The 18970-nt window shown below is 37.8% G+C and overlaps 1 protein-coding gene across 1 annotated transcript in view; it reads right to left on the minus strand.

Annotated features, from left to right (window-relative positions):
- Nucleotides 1-12263, minus strand: part of PASD1 (PAS domain containing repressor 1) — a 57379-nt gene extending 45116 nt beyond the window's left edge. The window contains exons 1-4 of the mRNA XM_087860311.1: nucleotides 12232-12263; nucleotides 10454-10608; nucleotides 6361-6449; nucleotides 4167-4256 (exon numbers count right to left, since the gene is read on the minus strand). Coding sequence (XP_087716437.1) covers nucleotides 4167-4256; nucleotides 6361-6449; nucleotides 10454-10608; nucleotides 12232-12263 — 366 coding nt within the window. The remainder of the gene's footprint in view (nucleotides 1-4166; nucleotides 4257-6360; nucleotides 6450-10453; nucleotides 10609-12231) is intronic.
- Between the last annotated feature and the right edge of the window lie 6707 nt (nucleotides 12264-18970).

Genomic DNA, 18970 nt, shown 5'->3' on the forward strand with positions numbered 1-18970 from the left:
TCTCAAAAGCCAAGTTTGCAAATACCTATTAGTTGTCCCACGAATATTAGTATGGTGAGCCTCAGTCGTGTCAAAAAAAAGTAAAGGAATTTACTCCACTCCATGACATTTACTGAAAATCCAGGCAAGAAATATCTTTTTGTTGGCATAGACATTCACATTAAACGTGCTTTAGAAAACTGTTCAACTGTATAGGGCACAGGGAAGGATAAGAGCCTCTGCACAAAATTCAGACTGCACTTTGAATCAAACAAGACTCATCACTAGTAACTCTCTACTACACTGTAAGCTTCGCAGGGAGAATAGAGCAAATCTCATCACAATTATCATGAACTAACCATATACCTGTGTTCAAAACCTGCTAAAGTTTCTTAAAAACTCAATGCTGAGAAACTCCTTCCATGAGGAAATACGTGTTTGAAAATTTTCATTTGCTTAAAAATTGTAAGAGAACAAATACATGTAAATTCCCAGTTTTAATTTTTTTGTGGGGGGTGTGATGAAGTGGGGTGAGTAGGAGGGCAAGCTGTTCAGAACTACAAGTTAGTACTACGAGTGACTGCCAGTTTTGCCACAGGAAAAGACTGTCAAAGAAAATAAATGATTGGGAAAATATGATGGCAGATTTTAGATATAAATTTAATACCATGATGATGATATAAAGCCATCGTTCTAGTCATGATTGTATGTGTTACAATGCCATACCTTGGACTCCTCACATCTTTTTGTCACACCCCCATCTAATCCATCAACAAAACTTATTTTACCTACAAAACACTGATGACTTCCACGTCCACCTTGATACCCATCACCATCTAATTGCCTGGACTATTGCAATAGCTTTACAAGTTGGCTCTCTACCTTTCATGCCTGCCCCCATAGCCTACTCTTTTGTTTTTTTTTTTTTTTTAGTTCCAGTAGAGTTAACATCCAGTGTTATATTAGTTTCAGGTGTATGATATAATGATTCACCACTTCCATACAACACTTGGTGCTCATCACAAGTGCCGTCCTTAATCCCCATCACCTGTTTTACCCACCTACCCACCCCCACCTCCCCTCTGGTAACCATCAATGTGTTCTACAGAGTTAAGAGTCTGTTTCTTGGTTTGTCTCTCTTTTTTTCCCCCTTTGCTCATATGTGGGATGGTTTCACTCATTTGTGGAACATAAGGAATAGCAGGGAGATCAGTAGGAGAAGGAAGGGAAGAATGAAGGGGGGGTAAACAGAAGGGGGAATGAACCATGAGAGACTGTGGACTCTGGGAAACAAACTGAGGGCTTCCAGAGGGGAGGGGCGTGGGGGATTGGGATAGGCCAGTGATGGGTAGTAAGGAGGGCACATATTGCATTGTGCACTGGGTGTTATATGCAAGTAATGAATCATGGAACATTGCATCAAAACTGGGGATGTACTGTATGGTGACTAATATAACAAAATATTATTTAAAAAAAAGAAACAAAACAAACGACCCATTGCCTATTCTTAACACAAAAGCCAGAGTGATCCCCAAAAACTTAAGTTCACATAACTTCCCTCATCTGCTCTAACCCCCACAATGGCTTTCTCCCATCTCAGAGGAAAAGGCACAGTCATTACAATGGCCCTAAACAAGGTGAACCTTTGTCACTGCTCTGACCTCATCACCTCCTAGTATTTTTCCTTTTGCTCACAGAGCTCCAATCACAATGTCCCCTCTACCATACATTTTCCACACCAAGGACATTTGTGTTTTAATGCCTTCTCACTTGCTTTTGCTCCTGCCTGGAACACGCTTGCTCCAGTTATCTGCATGACTCACATACTCACTCCATTCAGGCCTCTGTTCAAACATCACCTGATAAGGCAGGTCTTCACTAACCCCACATTTGTAATAGCCCACCTCCAGGCACTCTCTAAGTAGTATTTTTTTCCACATTTACAAAAGAGAAACCAAAGTTCCTGTAGCTAGTGAGTGATTGAGCTAAATTTTTATCTCCAGATTATCTGACTTCAAAGACAAAGTTCTTTCCATCCCATGCTATCGGTTTAGAGTTGCCCAAGAGACAGAGGTATCTTGATATTTAATGAAATTGTAGATTCCTGGAGCCAGGAAGATATTCTAGAAATCGTTTTGTCTCTACATTAATATATGATGAATGACTTATAAAATGAAAATTTTAATCAAAGCCTGGAAAAAAATTGCATGTTGTTACAAATTAAGAAGACTTAGGATTTAACGAGGAAAAGTATGAAATTATGCCTCAGCTAGTCTTTTTCAGCAAGGCTATATAACTTCATTCCCATTTAATGTTTATGTACAGACCTAATAGTCATAGCTTTATTTTTAAGTATACCCATCTCAGGTAATCAAGTCCATGGTTTAAGATTAGTCATTCAAACCCATGTCCCAGACACCTCTACCTTAGGATGAGTCCGTGCGTGTGTATATTACCTAAAATGCTGAAAGGTAAAAGATTCTCTTGAGAGTGAAAACTTTGAACCAAACTCCATAAAGAAACAAGGATAATACAACTAAGACCATCACTGTGTAAAATCCTTATGTAATAGGAAAAATTCACCAGTCTCACTCAATGACCAGTTTGGTTTAAGTAATATCTAATACGAGAATCTGGGAAGCTTTCTGGTCTTCACTATAACAAAACTTAACCTGTCATGGATCATACTAACATATTCTTTCTTTTAATATAGATTTAATAAGACCATTCTTCTTCCATGATATAAGTACTCTAAAGTCCAGTTCAACAAAAATCTCTAATATTTGTATTTTTTTTTATTTTTTAAAGATTTTATTTATTTATTTGACAGAGAGAGAGAGACAGCCAGTGAGAGAGGGAACACAAGCAGGAGGAGTGGGAGAGGAAGAAGCAGGCTCCCAGCGGAGGAGCCGGTTATGGGGCTCGATCCCAGAACACCGGGATCACGCCCTGAGCCGACGGCAGACAGTTAACAACTGAGCCACCCAGGCGCCCCTCTAATATTTGTATTTTATTCAGCTGTTTTGATATCCTACAAATATAAGCTGAATTTGAAAATGTAAACTGTTTTCTATGCAAAGGAAAGAGAATGAGAAATAAAGATATGTATCATACTATCTGTAAATAAAGAGAAAAGAGTAGAAAAGTCTCTAGGCTTCTAACCAGGTCATGCAACATGTCGGCTGGAATAGCATAACTGGTTGAATAAGCTTCTAATCCACTTCTAACTTAACTAAAGAATAATGTAACAAAACTTCTATTAATTTACATGTTTCTACCTTGAGTACTATAGATCTCTGGGTCAGGGTTTTCAAGTTCTTTAGATAACTCTGTGGAGTAAGGAATATACAATGAAAGCAACAATCCAAATATGATTCACAAAGCTAGCCAAATGACAGAGATTTCAGGAGTGGAGGAGGATGTATTCTAAATATCTTCTCTTCACACACATGCATTAGTGGAATAGGAAGGTATGTAGTACTTTCATATTTAAGTGGTATATTTGTTAGATATGCAGCGTGAAGGTCCAGAAAAATTTTTCAGAAATCACATATTCTAAGTCAATGGTCCTATGAGGAGAGAGAAAGCTTTCCTGATGAAAGGCATAGTGACACCAAAGAGCTCAGGACTCGGTGACCTTTTTGGACACCACAGACCCTGACCACAGCTCATGGGTAGATGTCTCCAGCTAAACAATGTCATCACTTCTATATTTTTTTTCTAAATGAGATCATAATTTGTTGTTCAATATAAAGAAACAAAAGCAAATCAGATCTGGGAATGGATGCCATGAGCCCGCATAAACGAATCATGACCTTCATTGTTTAATCAGTATATAGTGGACTCTGAAGAAATGTACAAAATCAAACACATCCATCCACTGCTTCTGAGGAGATTGCCATTTCAAAAACCACATTCTTCTTTGGAGATTGCCTTCAGGGGCAGTTTAGAAATCACACACACACACACACACACACACACACACACAGTATTGCATTACATCAAATCGGAATTTTTTTATTATAGATTTAAAACTGAAACCAATGAAGATGACAATAAAACAGGTGCACATTTTGACAACATTGAGAGAATATCTTCTGTGATGAGTTATATGCTCCTGAAAACAAATGATGAACCCCTAAATAATAAATCAGAATGATCCTTTCCCCCAAACTGGAAAAACTTACTGGTAAATGGCCAAGGAGACAAGTGATGTTTCCAGCGACAAAAATTATAACTCCATCTGTGCTCAGTATTATCATAAAGCCATCTAATGACTAATGAAGAGAGAATAATAATGTAATTAAATAGTGGAACAATAATAAAATGATAGCTTTATTTCAAAATGCATAAATAATTATAATAGCACACTGAAAATGTACTGTGGTCCTTAAATATCAATAAAGGAGGCACAGACTTAATTAAAATTCCATTATTCTTCCTTCTACACAGAATCTACTTAACATTAAGCATGAGATGTTTATCAAATGATGTGTCACTTAGACAAACAAATTTTAACGTATACTCAATTAACACAAACTCTCCAACACAAGCTAGGAAGATTCATTTCCGTATGTAGGTTGTTTCACATTTAATTCAAAATTAATTTCAAAAATGCTAAGAATATTTTGCGGAGCGTTTTTATTTGTGGTTAGTTTAGTCATCTACTTATAAGTATGGATATTGCCATTACTTTCCTGCTGTATAATGGATTTGATATCCAGACAAACACCTCCTGGTAGAGAACCCCCAAATGACAAAGTATATAAAAACTTATATTTCAAAAAGAAACCAAGCTTATTGTAAAGTAAAACAAACAATCTGGTATCAGAAATGACTAGAAGATGGGAATTGAAAGGTAAGGGGATATTGGAGCCTGTATTTGCCTTGGAAATACCTGCATAACACTGATGGCATAGGGATCGGGGAGAGAAAGCAAACCCAGGCCTACACAAGGTGGGAAGTAAAATCAGAGACTTCTGCATAAAATCAGGTTTCCTAAAAGGTAACACTCTCAGCAGGCAAAACAGATCTTATCCAACAAAGGGAGACAGTGAATGCACATGCCTGCCTCAGCCTCGGCTCTGGCTAGAGAGGGAATACTAAAACTAGTCTCATCTGAGAATTGCTAAAGAGAAGCCCACACTCACAAAGATTTGGAGCTGGAATTCATGAACTACCTGCGTGGATTTCTACAGCCCAAGGTCATTTTTCATTGTTTAAGTTGTTCCTGACCCCAGACATCTGGTAAAAAGAAACTGAAATCATCTCTAGAGAATCATTCTAAAACCAGGGCTCAAAGAATTCATGTGGATAAAGTTCCAAATAACATGAGCTTATAATAAATTAACACAGGAAGATAATTAAACATCATGAACAAGGGGCAGTACAAATAATAAATGCAGAATCAGATTCAAAAACAGCAGATACCAGAATTATTGAAGATAGAATATAAAATAAGTTTGCTTAAATGGCTTAAATAAATAACAAAGCGTATTGAAAATATGATGAAGGAACAAGAGACTCAAAACTGACCAGGCAGACATGAAAAATAAGCAAAATGTCTAGAAACAATATTATCATCAAAAATAAAAACTCACTGTATAGTTAAATAGCATGCTAGAACATAGCTGGAAAGAAAACAGAGCTGAAGAAATGACTCAGATCGCAACACAGAGAGACACGGGAATGGAAAATACGGGAAACTGAACGACATGGAGAAGGGAGTGAGGAAGTGCGCTAGACATTTTATACTTATCCACTTTATTCTCACAACTCAGTGAAAGAGATTTTTCAATACCCATTTTACAGAGAAGGAAATCAAGGCTCAGAGACAATAACTCTCTCAAGGACACAGAGCAAGTAAATGACAAAGGCACAATTCATAGCCCTATCTGTCTGACTCAAAGACCACAGTCATTCAGGCTTTAGTTTGTGGACTTTGAACTTAGTGAAACCAACCAGTTTCCTTGGAGATAGAAACTATAACCTCATGTCCGTGAGGAGGAAAAGTAAGACTTGAAGGCCTGTTTTTTAGAGGCCAACAATCTATGCTGAAGGGTCTACCAGATATTATTTAACTTGCCGCTAACAAAGACTTTTTCATATTTGTCATCACTCAAGATGAGTGGTTTTCAAAACTCAGTTGGCATAAGAAGTATCTGGAGATCCTGTTAGAAATGCAGGCTCCTGGCCCTACCAGAATTGAGACTCTGATTCAGACAGTTTAAGGTGGTCCTGGGAATCTATATTATTTACCAAGCTCCGTAGGTAATCCTGATATGCATGGTCTCTTAACCACACTGTGAAAAACACTATTCTTTATCTTCTATTGGACATATTCTCACATATGTGGTAATCCAAGAACAAACCCCCTCTTACTTGTAGTGTCTTACACTTGAAGTCTTCATAGCTATGAAATGATGGAATCCAATTAGATTGCTCTCTGGAGGTTTCTGGATTGACTTTGCCTTTTTAGAAAAACAAAGAAAGGATAGAAAACTGTCACATTAAAATGATTAGCTATGGGTATTAGATTTTTCAAAGTTATAATTAATTTTATAGAAAAGACTCCCATGAGAAAATGTTGAGTGCTAATGAAGGAGCTGATGTAGACTAACTAATTGCTTGTAAATTATCATAAACAGAAAAGTGTTTCGAATTGAAAAAGACCTTAAGATCATCCAACTCAATTTCCACTGTACACACCTCTCCAAAAACTTTATGATTTTCAACCTCTAGTTCTTTCCTTTTCTTGACTTCTTTAAGTCTTCTGCATTCCACTGATACCCAGTAATTATAATATGCCAGAGAAGTTACAGGCTGTGTCAAGGGCTTTAGGCAGATCCAGACACCTATCTAGAATATCTTTAAGCCCTCTCATATCTCTTCAAAGCTGTTAACAATGTTGTATCTCCCATCCATCCTTCTTCATTCTTCAAGGTTTTCTGGTTTTCCCAATGAGAACTGTTTCTGCTGCTGTGCTCACTCAGAGCCTTTGCTATCAACATCTGCCCCCACCACCTGCCCCAATCCTCCCTACTCCACTAACTTCACTAACACAGGGATTTCCCTAACACAGCCCTCTAATCTCCAGTTATTTTAATGCATGTCAATAACTATTAGTTTCTTCTCCTCACAGAACAGTTAGTTAGAGACCCATGGCATACAACTTTGACCCCTTTTAAAAATGTTAAATCCCCCGACGAGGATAATTCTGATAGCACAGCTTATTTTCTAAGTGGGTATGAGTCTCAGATCCTTTTCTATCAGTAGATTTGGACAAGGAGACCAAGCATGAGCAAAAAAGTTCCAGAACCCTCACTAAAGATGGAATGAAAGAAGGGTGTGTAACTGCATGGGAAATGACAGAATATAAAAATAAACCACACCAATTGCACAAATGCCTCAAGATCAGTATTTCTGACCACTGTCCCAGCCTGGAAACTCAATTCTGGTCACAATTCTTCAAGCTCAGGAAACAACCCATGACACTCTCCCATACCTGATTGCTGAAGTTATTTCACCATTGACTTTCAGCTCTACTTAGTGATTGTCATCTCCTACACTCCCTCCAAAGAAATAAATAAGACTGAAGAGAGTCTACATATTTCCAAGAAAATAAAACCAGTGTATTTTATCAATCAACCACAAAGGGCTTTTTACATTACTATTATCCATAAATTTATTCTTGTTTTGCTTGTAGGATGGTCACCATAGCCAATTCTTCATTAAAATTCCAGTATCTAGCATAGTACTTAACTCATAATAGGGACTTGGTAATTCTTATTAAACTAAACCTCATTCATTCATTTATTTAACTAATGTTTTTTAAAGATTTATTTATTTGAGAGAGAGAGCATGAGTGGAGGGGCAGAGGGAGAGGGAGAAAGAAACTCAAGCAGATTGCGCTGAGCATGGAGCCTGACACAGGGCTCGATCTTAGGACTCTGAGATCATAACCTGAGCCAAAACCAAGAGTCAGATGCTTAACCAACTGCACAACCCAGGTGCCCCATTATTTAACTAATATTTACTGAGCTCCAACTATATATCCTATTCTGTTCTAGAGGCTCAAAACAGTACAAACAAGACAAGCAACATGACTATCCTTTTGTATCTTACAGAATGGTGGGGTGTGGGTAGAGAGATAATGAACACATGGACGGGAATGACAGGAAGACAGCCACAGGAAAACCTGGGAGCAAAGCATCTTGAGCAGAAGAAGCAGTAAGTACAAAGTAAAGCAGAAAAGAATTTGGCCTATTTAAATACAAACAAGAGGCCAGAGTGGCTACAGTAGGGTGACCAAGGGATAGAGTAGTAGGAAATGAAGTCTGAAAGACAGGCACGGCCAGATCATGTAGGGTATATGTTAAGGAGTTGGCATTATTCTAAGTGGAATATGAGATACTTTTAAGCAGGAGAGTGATATGTGTTTTGGGGAGAGGGGCATAGGGAAAGGGAGAGAGAGAGAGAACCTTAAGCAGGCTCCACACCCAGCGTGGAGCTTGATCTCACAATCCTGAGATCATGACCTGAGCCGAAATCAAGAGTCAGATGCTTAACCAACTGAGCCACCCATGTGTCCCTAGAGTGACATGTTTTTAAAAGACCACTATAGGGGCACACTATGGGTGGCTCAGTAGGTTAAGCATCTGCCTTCAGCTCAGGTCATGATCTCTGGGTCCTGGAATTGAGCCCTGCATTGGGGTCCCCACTCAGCAGAGAGCTTGGTTCTCCCTCTCCCTCTGCCTGCTGCTCCCCCTGCTTGTGCTCTCAAAATCTTTAAAAAAATAAAAGACCACTATGGCTATTTGTGCAAAACAGATCAAATTGGGGAGCAAGAGTGGAAGCAGAGTATAGCTAGGAGGCTTCTGCAAAAGTAACAAATGCTCGTGGCCTGGATTTCGTTGGTATACCAAACCTATGGAAATGGGGAGAAGTGAATGGATTTGAGATATATTTTAGAGGCAAAACCAAAAGGACTTGCTGATGAATTGGCTGAGGACGTGGAAGAAATGGGGGACACAAGAATGATTTTTACATTTTTAGTTTGGGCAGCTGGAAGAATGACTAGTGGTATCAGTTACTGGAATAAGGAAAACTGGGGGGGCAGTGAGAGTCAATGGAGTGGAGAGGGACCAAGAGTTCCTTTATGGACATGTTAACTTTTCTATTAGATATCCAAATGAAGAAGTCACATAGGAAACTCTTTGCTGATTTAATAATGAGTACAGTGCTCAAGTATGGAGCTCAGGTAAGTCAGGGCTAGAGACAGACTTAACAAGCAGGGGTCACTGACATCCAGGGAGCACTTCAAGTTAAGAGACTGGATGAGAGTACCCAGGAAATGAGTGTAGCTAGAGAAGAAAAAAGGTCCAAGGACTGAGCTCTGGGGCACACAAGTGTTCAGAAGTTGAAAGGGAAAGTAGAAAGGTAGAAAGTAGAAAAAAAGGGAAGGGGCAGCCAATGAGCTAAGAGAGAAACTAGGTGAGTGGGTTATTCTGGAAGCCAAGAGAAAAATACTTCAAGAAGAAAGGAGTTGTCACCTGTCCAATGTATTTTAAAAGGCCAAGAAAGATGTGGAGAGTTAAGGACCAAATAATTCAACAATGTGGAGGTCACTGTTATTCCTGACAAAAGTAGTTGTACTGGAGCAGTGAGAGCTGCAGCCTCAGCGAAGTGGATTGAGGAAAGTGAGCGATGAGGATGTGGGGACAGGGTCTATACAATCATTTCAAGAAGTTGTGCTGTGGGGGCGCCTGGGTGGCTCAGTTGTTAAGCGTCTGCCTTCGGCTCAGGGCGTGATCCCAGAGTCCTAAGATCGAGCCCCACATCAAGCTCCTCCACTGGGAGCCTGCTTCTTTCTCTTCCACTGCCCCTGCTTGTGTTCCCTCTCTTGCTGGCTGTCTCTCTCTCTGTCAAATAAATAAATAAAATCTTTAAAAAAAGAGAGAAGTTGTGCTGTGAAGAGGGCACAGAAACAGAGAAATAGAAGTATCACAGGGTCAAGAAAATATTTTTTTAAGTAACAGATTTTTACAGCATGATTATATGCATATGGGTATAACCTGTTCAGATGTTTTGAATTAAGCTTACTTAAGTATTATAGGTACTATTTTACACCCTCAGAGCCATGTTTCCCTTAACAACGTATACCATATGCTTCAAGTGCCTAAGATACAGAAATCTGTATTATTATTGGCCAGTATACTTCCATTAATTCTCATTTCCTTGTTCCATTTTTGCATGAACCTTAACAATATTTTCAGCATTGGCTATAAACAAACTTATGAATAGACAGAAACTAAGTATCTGTGAATTAGAACGTGCTTCAGGAGATCCTCTATTCATTAATCCCGCCCAAAGATGTTTGAAGTAAAGGGAAAGACCCAGCTGTCCCACCCACAACCAATTTTCAATATGACTAATCAAAAAGCTATAAGGATGGGTTGGGGTGCCCAGATCAAACCTTCCTTCTTCTGTGAAGGGGCAGTAGTGCCCTGCGATGTTTTAGATCTGTCTCCTTTTACAGGATAACCATGAGTTTGAAGCATGGAACGAAGTTCTGTGAAGAAGGCATTGAACCGGTCCTTCTTAATATTTTCAGATACGTTAGGTACATCCCTAAGTGACAAAAAACAATAAGGGTTGTTAATGGTAAGGGTAAGTCTAGGAATTCAGACGATGAAACAATGGATGGAGAAGAAATAAGAAGAGAGAAAGGGAGTTATTAATGCCAACATTTGAGCAAAAGTCCAGACCCTTGATCATTCAAAGGACAACAATAACTGTCAATATTAAAATGAGGAAATGAAAAAAAAAATAAAATGAGTAAATGAAAGCCAATCGCATCTCCCTTAGACTGTGAGGCCCTCGAAGGTAGGGACCACATCTATCTCAGTGTCTTCCATAGCAAATCCCAGCACAGTGTCTGGCACAGTAACCTAAGAATTATATAAAATAAATTAAATCCAAATTAACTTGAATTTAATGGGGGATCTTTGTTCCACCATATATTCTTACCTGCTTTTACAAGAGTACTTCTGATTAAATAAAATTCATTTTAAATGATATATAATTACTCAAGAGGCTCTTGCAAAGCCATTGCTCCATCTCAGAGAGAAGGCTGAACAATAAAATGCTAAGTGAGATATTGTTTTTTTTTCCTTTAAAAAACAGATCATACTGAAAAATTTGGACAAAAACTTTTTGATCAGTGCACTGGAATTTTTTTTCAACTCACATCTTTTTTTAATTTAAATTAAATTTAATTAACATACAGTGTGTTATTAGTTTCAGGGGTAGAATTTAGTGATTCATCAGTTGCATATAACACCCAGTGCTCATTACATCACGTGCCCTCCTTAATGCCCATCACCCAGTTACCCCATCCCCTCACCCACCTCTCCCCCAGCAATCTTCAGTTTGTTTCTCAGAGTTAAGGTTTTCTCATGGTTTGTCTCCCTCTGATTTTTTCCCATTCAGTTTTCCCTCCCTTCCCCTATGTTCATCTGCTTTGTTTCTTAAATTCGACATATGAAAAAATAAAGAAAATCAGTGAAACCCAAAGCTGATTGTTGTTGGGTTTTTTTTTTGCAATTTTCTAATATATATATATTTTAAATTTAAAATCAATTAATTAAAATATAGCGTGTTACTAGTTTCAAAAGTAGAGTTTAGTGATTCATCAGTTGCACATAACACCCAGTGCTCATTACATCACGTGCCTCCTTAATGCCCATCACCCAGTTACCCCATCCCCCCACCCACCTCCCCTCTAGCAATCCTCAGATTGTTTCCCAGAGTTAAGGGTTTCTCATGGTTTCTCATGGTCTCCCTCTCTGATTTTTTCCCATTCAGGAATGTACTTTAGATGCCTGAATTGGAAAAATAAGATAATTTATCTTTTCAAACATATATGAATTTAAGCTCTAGGCAAACCATGGCTCCAAAACAGGCTTCTAAACCTATCAGGGAGTGTAAAGCACTTATTTAGTGTCAGCTCTGGGCAGCCACTGTGTAAGTCATGGAAGACACAGTTTGATGAGGGAGGCTTTCAGGTACATAGGTAATGCACTAAGTATTATAATAGAGTTGGGGCTAGGGGTTATCAAAAACTCACTGGAGAGACCAAATTTCCCTGAGTCAGGCTTCCCCAAGGAAATAGGATTTTGCAAGACGTGAAACAGGAACAGAAGACAGGGGAGAGGGCTTTGAGAGAAATATCAGTCAGCTATGAATTCATACCTCTTCTCTTTTTCTCTCTCAGCCTCATCCATTATTCAGTGATGTAACAAAGAATTCTGAAATCAAAGTGGAACAACATTTTACTAAGAAATCAGTCTATGATGAATCACAATAAAGCAATAAGACTAATCAAAATTCTCAATTGCATAGCACCGTTCCCTTAAGGAATGCCTACTTCTTTTAAAGATAGAATTTCATTAAGTACCAATAACCCTCTCATACGTTATGTAGATGTTGAAGACTTGTTTTGTTGTCTGATCCCCAATGAATGTTAGTCACAACAGCATTACAAATGAATATATTTGAAAAAGTTACAAAAACATTCCGTGAAGTTACACAACTTAATCCAAAAGTATCTGTAGGTTTAACTCCATACCCTTAAAATTCCTTTAACTTCCACTAACTTGAAGAACACTTAAAGAAAAAAGACAGATGTGAGTTAAAAGCTTCATATCTAGGGGCGCCTGGGTGGTGCAGTCGTTGGGCATCTGCCTTCGGCTCAGGGCGTGATCCTGGCGTTATGGGATCGGGCCCCACATTGGGCTCCTCCGTTGGAAGCCTGCTTCTTCCTCTCCCACTCCCCCTGCTTGTGTTCCCTCTCTCTGCTGGCTGTCTATCTCTGTCAAGTAAATAAATGAAATCTTTAAAAAAAAAAAAGCTTCATACCTACACACAATACCATGCCACAATAAACAAAATTTGCATTTATTGCTGCTATCACAGAAATCCTGGGCATTTTAAAAATGGCCCTAAAATCAACAAAGTCCTCTGCTCTGAATTGTAAAATTAGACTCACACATCACCTCAAGGTCATAGCCTCAAGGTAGAAGTCAACAACGTTCAAATACATGTCTGTTAAATAAGAAGCAGCAGCTAAAACATAACAAACATGCTTTAAAAGCTCTCAAGAAAGTAAGGGAAAGCTTAGGGGTACAACACTGAGAAGATGCTGAAGACCAAAGCCGGTTAGTACACCAACCTGTGCTGTTGTGAGGACAGGGAAACATGGTTATTCAACAAAGGACCTCAGGTATTAGGGCCCTTTTCGGTGACAAAGCATGCAAGCAAAGCCCTGAAACTAAAACCCACCACCTCCTCCCTGCATATAGGCAAGTCTCCCAGAGGCTATGGTTTCATTTAAAAAGCCCTCCTGACACAATGGAAGAAAACAAAGTTTGACTATCTCACCGCGTTCTCTGGGTAGGAAAAAAGGGTACTGTTAGACTGAATAAGGTTCTAGGAGACGCAAAGACAAAGCCATTCTGGAGAGATACTCTCTAAAGACAAGTTCCACAGAATTTCCACAGATAAGGCATTGCTGAAGACGAGCTCTCCATCCAAAATTAGAAAATATGTAAGGAAACAATCCACCATATACCAGAATTAGGACACACACACACCAGCCCCTCCCCCAGCAGTATGAGACCTTCAAGAACTTGAAATAATTAGAAGATCTGAAAGCCATTATAAAATAATTGTGTTTGGAAATATGAAAAACAAAATAGATGGAACCGAAAATATGAGAAAAGCCAGGTAGACATGAAAAAGAACAAAAGTGAAATTCGATAAATAAAAACATATTCAATGGAATTAATTTCAAAAAGCATGTATTAAGAAAAACCAGATGAGGGGCACCTGGGTGGCTTAGTCAGTTGAACGTAAGACTTGCTTTTGGCTCAGGTCCTGATCTCAAAGTTCATGAGGTCAGGCTCCCTGCTCAGCGGGGAGTCTGCTTCTCCCTCTCCCTCTGCCTGCTGCTCCCCCTGCTTGTGCTCTTTCTCTCTGTGTCAAACCAATAAATACAATCTTTAAAAAAATAAAATAAATTTTTAAAAAGAAAAACCAGATGAGAAAATTAGTAAATGGAATATAGATATGAAGAAATTTACCATATTGCCTTTACAGAGAGATACTAAAGTGGGAAATATGAAACAAGAGATTATGAAACATGCATGACAGAATGAGAAAGCCTAATATAGTTCTAATAGGAATTCCAGACAAAGAGAATAGCAAGAATTAGAGAAAGGCGTACAAAAATAATGGCTAAAATTTTCCCAGAATAGAAAATGTGACCCAATCTGGATAAATTAAAATAAAACCACACTTAGAAACAACATAGTGAAATTTCAGAGCATGAAGCACAGATAGGCCATTCTAGGCCATAAAACAGATCAACAAGTACCAAAGAAACATATGCTCTGGCCCTAATGCCATTTAATTAGAAATCAAGAACAGAAAGATAACATGAAACCCTGTAGATCTGAATATTTAAAACAACAGCAACAACAAAAACAAAATTTCCTAAATAGCTCTGAAAATCAGAAAACATTTAGAACTGAAGGACTGTAAAATACTACATATTAAAACCTATAAAATGCAATTAAAGCAACACCAAGGAATTTAGACCCTTAAATACTCCTGAGAAAAAAATAAAAATAAATGAGCTAAGCAGTCAACAAAAAAAATCGTAAAAATAAAAGTAAAGCCAAATAAAGGAGATGCAAGGAAATAATAATGATAGGATGAGAAACAACCTGATAAAAAAGATATAATAGAACAGGTCGAAAAATCTGTTTCTTAAAAAAACAATAAAATAAAATATTATTATACCAGATCAATCAAGAAATAAAGGAGAAGACACATTCTGGAATGGAAAGTGCATACATATGAATTTGAGATGGTGAAAAGTATGATCAGCTCTATGACCATAAATTTGAAAACAGAGATGAAATGATGTATTACCTAGAAAAAAAATGTATTTTTCCTATTAAACATATTTAATAATACAAAGAAAATTGGAAAAAATCATATAAATGTAAAGAAATTAATGCAATAATTTAAAATCTATCCACAAAAAAGCAATCTATGGGGCGCCTGGGTGGCTCAGTCGTTAAGCGTCTGCCTTCGGCTCAGGGCGTGATCCCGGCGTTCTGGGATCGAGCCCCACATCAGGCTCCTCCGCTGGGAGCCTGCTTCTTCCTCTCTCACTCCCCTGCTTGTGCTCCCTCTCTCGCTGGCTGTGTCTCTCTCTGTCAAATAAATAAAATCTTTTAAAAAAAAAAGCAATCTAACCTAATCTAAACAAAACAATCCCAAGGCATTCACAGACTGACACTTCCAAACATTTGAATAATAGTATTTCATATTTCATGCAAATTATTCCAGGAAACAGATAAAGAAGTCACTCACCCAACTCATTTTATAATCCTAGTATATATTTTATACCAAAAGAGATAAAGGAAGCATCACAAGGGAAAATTTTATAAGCTAATTTTATTCATGATCCAGATGCAAAACCCTACATAAAATTATCAAACTCAAACCAAGAGAGTATTTTAAAATGTGGGCTAATTCTAGAAATACTAAGATAATTTCACATTAGAAAAAATATAATTCAATGTATCAGGCAAAAAGAGGGGTGCCTGGGTGGCACAGCAGTTAAGCGTCTCCCTTGGGCTCAGGGCGTGATCCCGGCGTTCTGGGATGGAGCCCCACATCAGGCTCCTCCGCTATGAGCCTGCTTCTTCCTCTCCCACTCCCCCTGCTTGTGTTCCCTCTCTCGCTGGCTGTCTCTATCTCTGTCGAATAAATAAATAAAATCTTTTAAAAAAAAAGAAAAAAAAAGAATGTGATCATCTCAGTAGATGCAGAAAGTGCATTTGATATCATTCAAAACACATGTATAATTTTTTAAAAAATATTTTTAACAGACTAGGTAGACAGGAGCTTCCTAACCTGATAAAGGGAAACAAACAAACGCATACAAAGATCATACTTAAAGGTAGAACATTAAAGGAATTTTTTAGATTCAGGAAAAAAATAAGACTGGCTACTAAAGCATTTCATATATAGTGCTAAAGGTACTTATAACCAATGCATTAAGATAAGAAAAAGAAATAATATCAGTAACTCTTGGAAAGGAAAAATAAACGTCCTCATTCATGAACACTGTGATTATCTATCTAGAGAATCCAAGAGATTATGCAATTTACTAAAAAAATAAAATAGTTCAGCAAGATTGCTATATATCAGATTAATATATAAAAGTTCATTTTATTCCTTTGTACCAGCAACCACAATTAGAAAATATTTTTTTGAAGATACAATAGAAACAGAAATTTATAGGGACTACTGCTTATGGCCATGGAATAGCCCTCCTGCCATGAACAACTAAGAGACTGGACAAATTAGAGGAAATACCTATTTGGAAACATTGGACAGTAGGCAGCACATGCCTGTGATCCCTGAGATAAGAGCAAAAATGAAACGAACCCTACAATAATCCCAGCTTTCTACCTAAAGGTACTTTCAAACCATGGTTCATGAAGCAGAATCCCAAGGAGAGTACAGTGGTCTCACTGAGATTAGGAGAGAGAAATAAGAGTTCAGGAAAGCCAAGGTGGACGGAATTTGTGAAGCAGAATACCAGAAAGAAAAAAAGCTATGGCAAAACAAACTCCAGAAATCTGAATACAGAGTCCCTTGAACCTTTGGCTGAATACTTAACCTGTGCCTGTTCAAGGTGACACTCTACAAGACCAATCAAAGAACAACTACCAGGGAAAGAACAAATCGAGTAAATTCAAAACTAAACAATCACAGCTTATGCATGGTTGGAAGACAGATCTGAGTTTCACCCAGCGGAGTGGAGAAAAAAGACTGGGAAAATGCACAGAGCCTCACTGTGGGATAAAATCAGGCAATGTAAAATCTATGTAACTAGATTCCCAGAAAGGGGAGGCAATATAATTTGAATAATGGCCATCTTTTTCCATACTGGATGAAAAATATAAACTCATTTATTCAAGAAGCTCAATGAATCCAAGAAAATAAACACAACAGAAAACTCACCAAGGCATATAATAAACAACCTGCTGAAAACCAATTATAAAAAGAAAATCTTAAAAGCACACAGAAATAAAAAAACACATTTCATGCAAAAGAAAAAAGAATGACCTCTGTCTGCTTCTTATCAAACAACCCAAGCCAAAAGAAAATGAAACATCTTTAAAGTGCTAGGGGGTGGGGCTGGAATCAAACTAGAATTCTATATTCCACAAAAATACACCCTTCAAAGAAGTTGAGGATAGAGACAACTTCAGATGAACAAAATCTGAAAGAAGTCAAGGCCAGTACACTAGCACTACCATAAAGGAAGTACTTCAGGTAAAAGGAAAACGATACCAGATGGAAACTCAGATTTACATAAAGACATGAAAAGCACTGCCAATAATACATGTGTAGATAAATATAAAATAATTTTTTTCATCTTTATGTTCAAGAAAACTGAAATAAAAACAAAGGGCTGTAGGGTTTATAATAGGTGTAGAAGTCAAACCTATGACAATAACAATGCAAATGACAGGAGGATGGACAATAACAATGTACTGTCATCAGGCTCTTACATAAAATGGCACAACAGGAGTCCACAGCACACAGCAATAAGTTAACTGCCTAGAGCAACAAATAAAACACAAATGTGATACAAATTATAAATCAAAAGAGATAAAGTGGCATACTAATTAAATGCTCATTTAATCCAAAAGAAAGAAAAAAAGAAGGCAAAGATAACAAAGATCAAATGGGACAAACAGAAAACATGTAGCAAGATGGCAGACTTAAATTTAATCATATTAATAATTACATTAACTGTCAGTGGACACAAATGTAAAGTCTGGAACTGCTAAAACTGGATAGAAAAGTAAGGAAGGCCTAGGGGCACTTGTGTGGCTCAGTTGGTTAAGCATCTGCCTTTGGCTCAGGTCATGATCCCAGGGTTCTGGGATCAAGCCCCATGTGGGGCTTCCTGCTCAGCAGGGAGTCAGCTTCTCCCTCTGCCTCTGCCCCTACCCCACTGTGCTCATGCTCTCTCTCTCAAACAAATAAATAAAATCTTAAACAAAACAAAACAAAATGGGGATGCTTGCGTGGCTCAGTCGGTTAAGCATCTGCCTTCAGCGTGATCCCGCAGTTCTGGGATCTAGCCCTGCGTCAGGCTCCCTGTTCATGGGAAGCCTGCTTCTCCTTCTCCTCCCCATTCATGCTCTCTCTGTCTAGTTCTCTCTCTCTCAAATAAATGAATAAAATCTTAAAAAAAAAAGAAAAAGAAAAGTAAGGCCAAACTATCCTTGGATGATGTGAAGGGTTAGGGCATTGACGCCCCCACATAGTTGAAAATGCACATTTAACTTTTGACTCCCCTAAAATTTAACTAGTAATAGCCTACTGTTGAGTGGAAGCCTTACTGATAACATAAACAGTTGATTAACACAGATTTTGGATATTATATGTATAATATACTGCATTCTTACAATAAAGTAAGCTAGAGAAAAGAAAATGTCGTTAAGAAAATCAAAAGGAAGAGAATATACATTTACAGTACTGTCCTGCATTTATAAAAAAAAAAAAACACATATAAGTGGACCTGTGCAGTTCAAACCTGTGTTGTTTAAGGGTCAACTATTCAAATGTCTACAAGATACCTTAATTATAAAGACACAGCAAGGTTATAAGTAAAAGAATAGAAACACATATACTATGTAATCCTAATGACAAAAAGCTTGAATGGCTAATTAATATCAGACAAAGAAGACTTCAGGTAAGACATAGTACTAAGGAAAAAGAAGGATGTTTCACAATGATAAAGGAGTCAACCAAGAAAACATAACAATCCTAAATAGGTATGCACCTAATTATGAAGCTTCAAAATGGAGTAAGAACTGAAAGAAGAAATAAACAA

This window comes from Ursus americanus, chromosome X (genome assembly GCF_024610735.1).
Source record: "Ursus americanus isolate L20-20 chromosome X, mUrsAme1.1.p, whole genome shotgun sequence".
Classification (NCBI taxonomy): Eukaryota; Metazoa; Chordata; class Mammalia; order Carnivora; family Ursidae; genus Ursus; species Ursus americanus.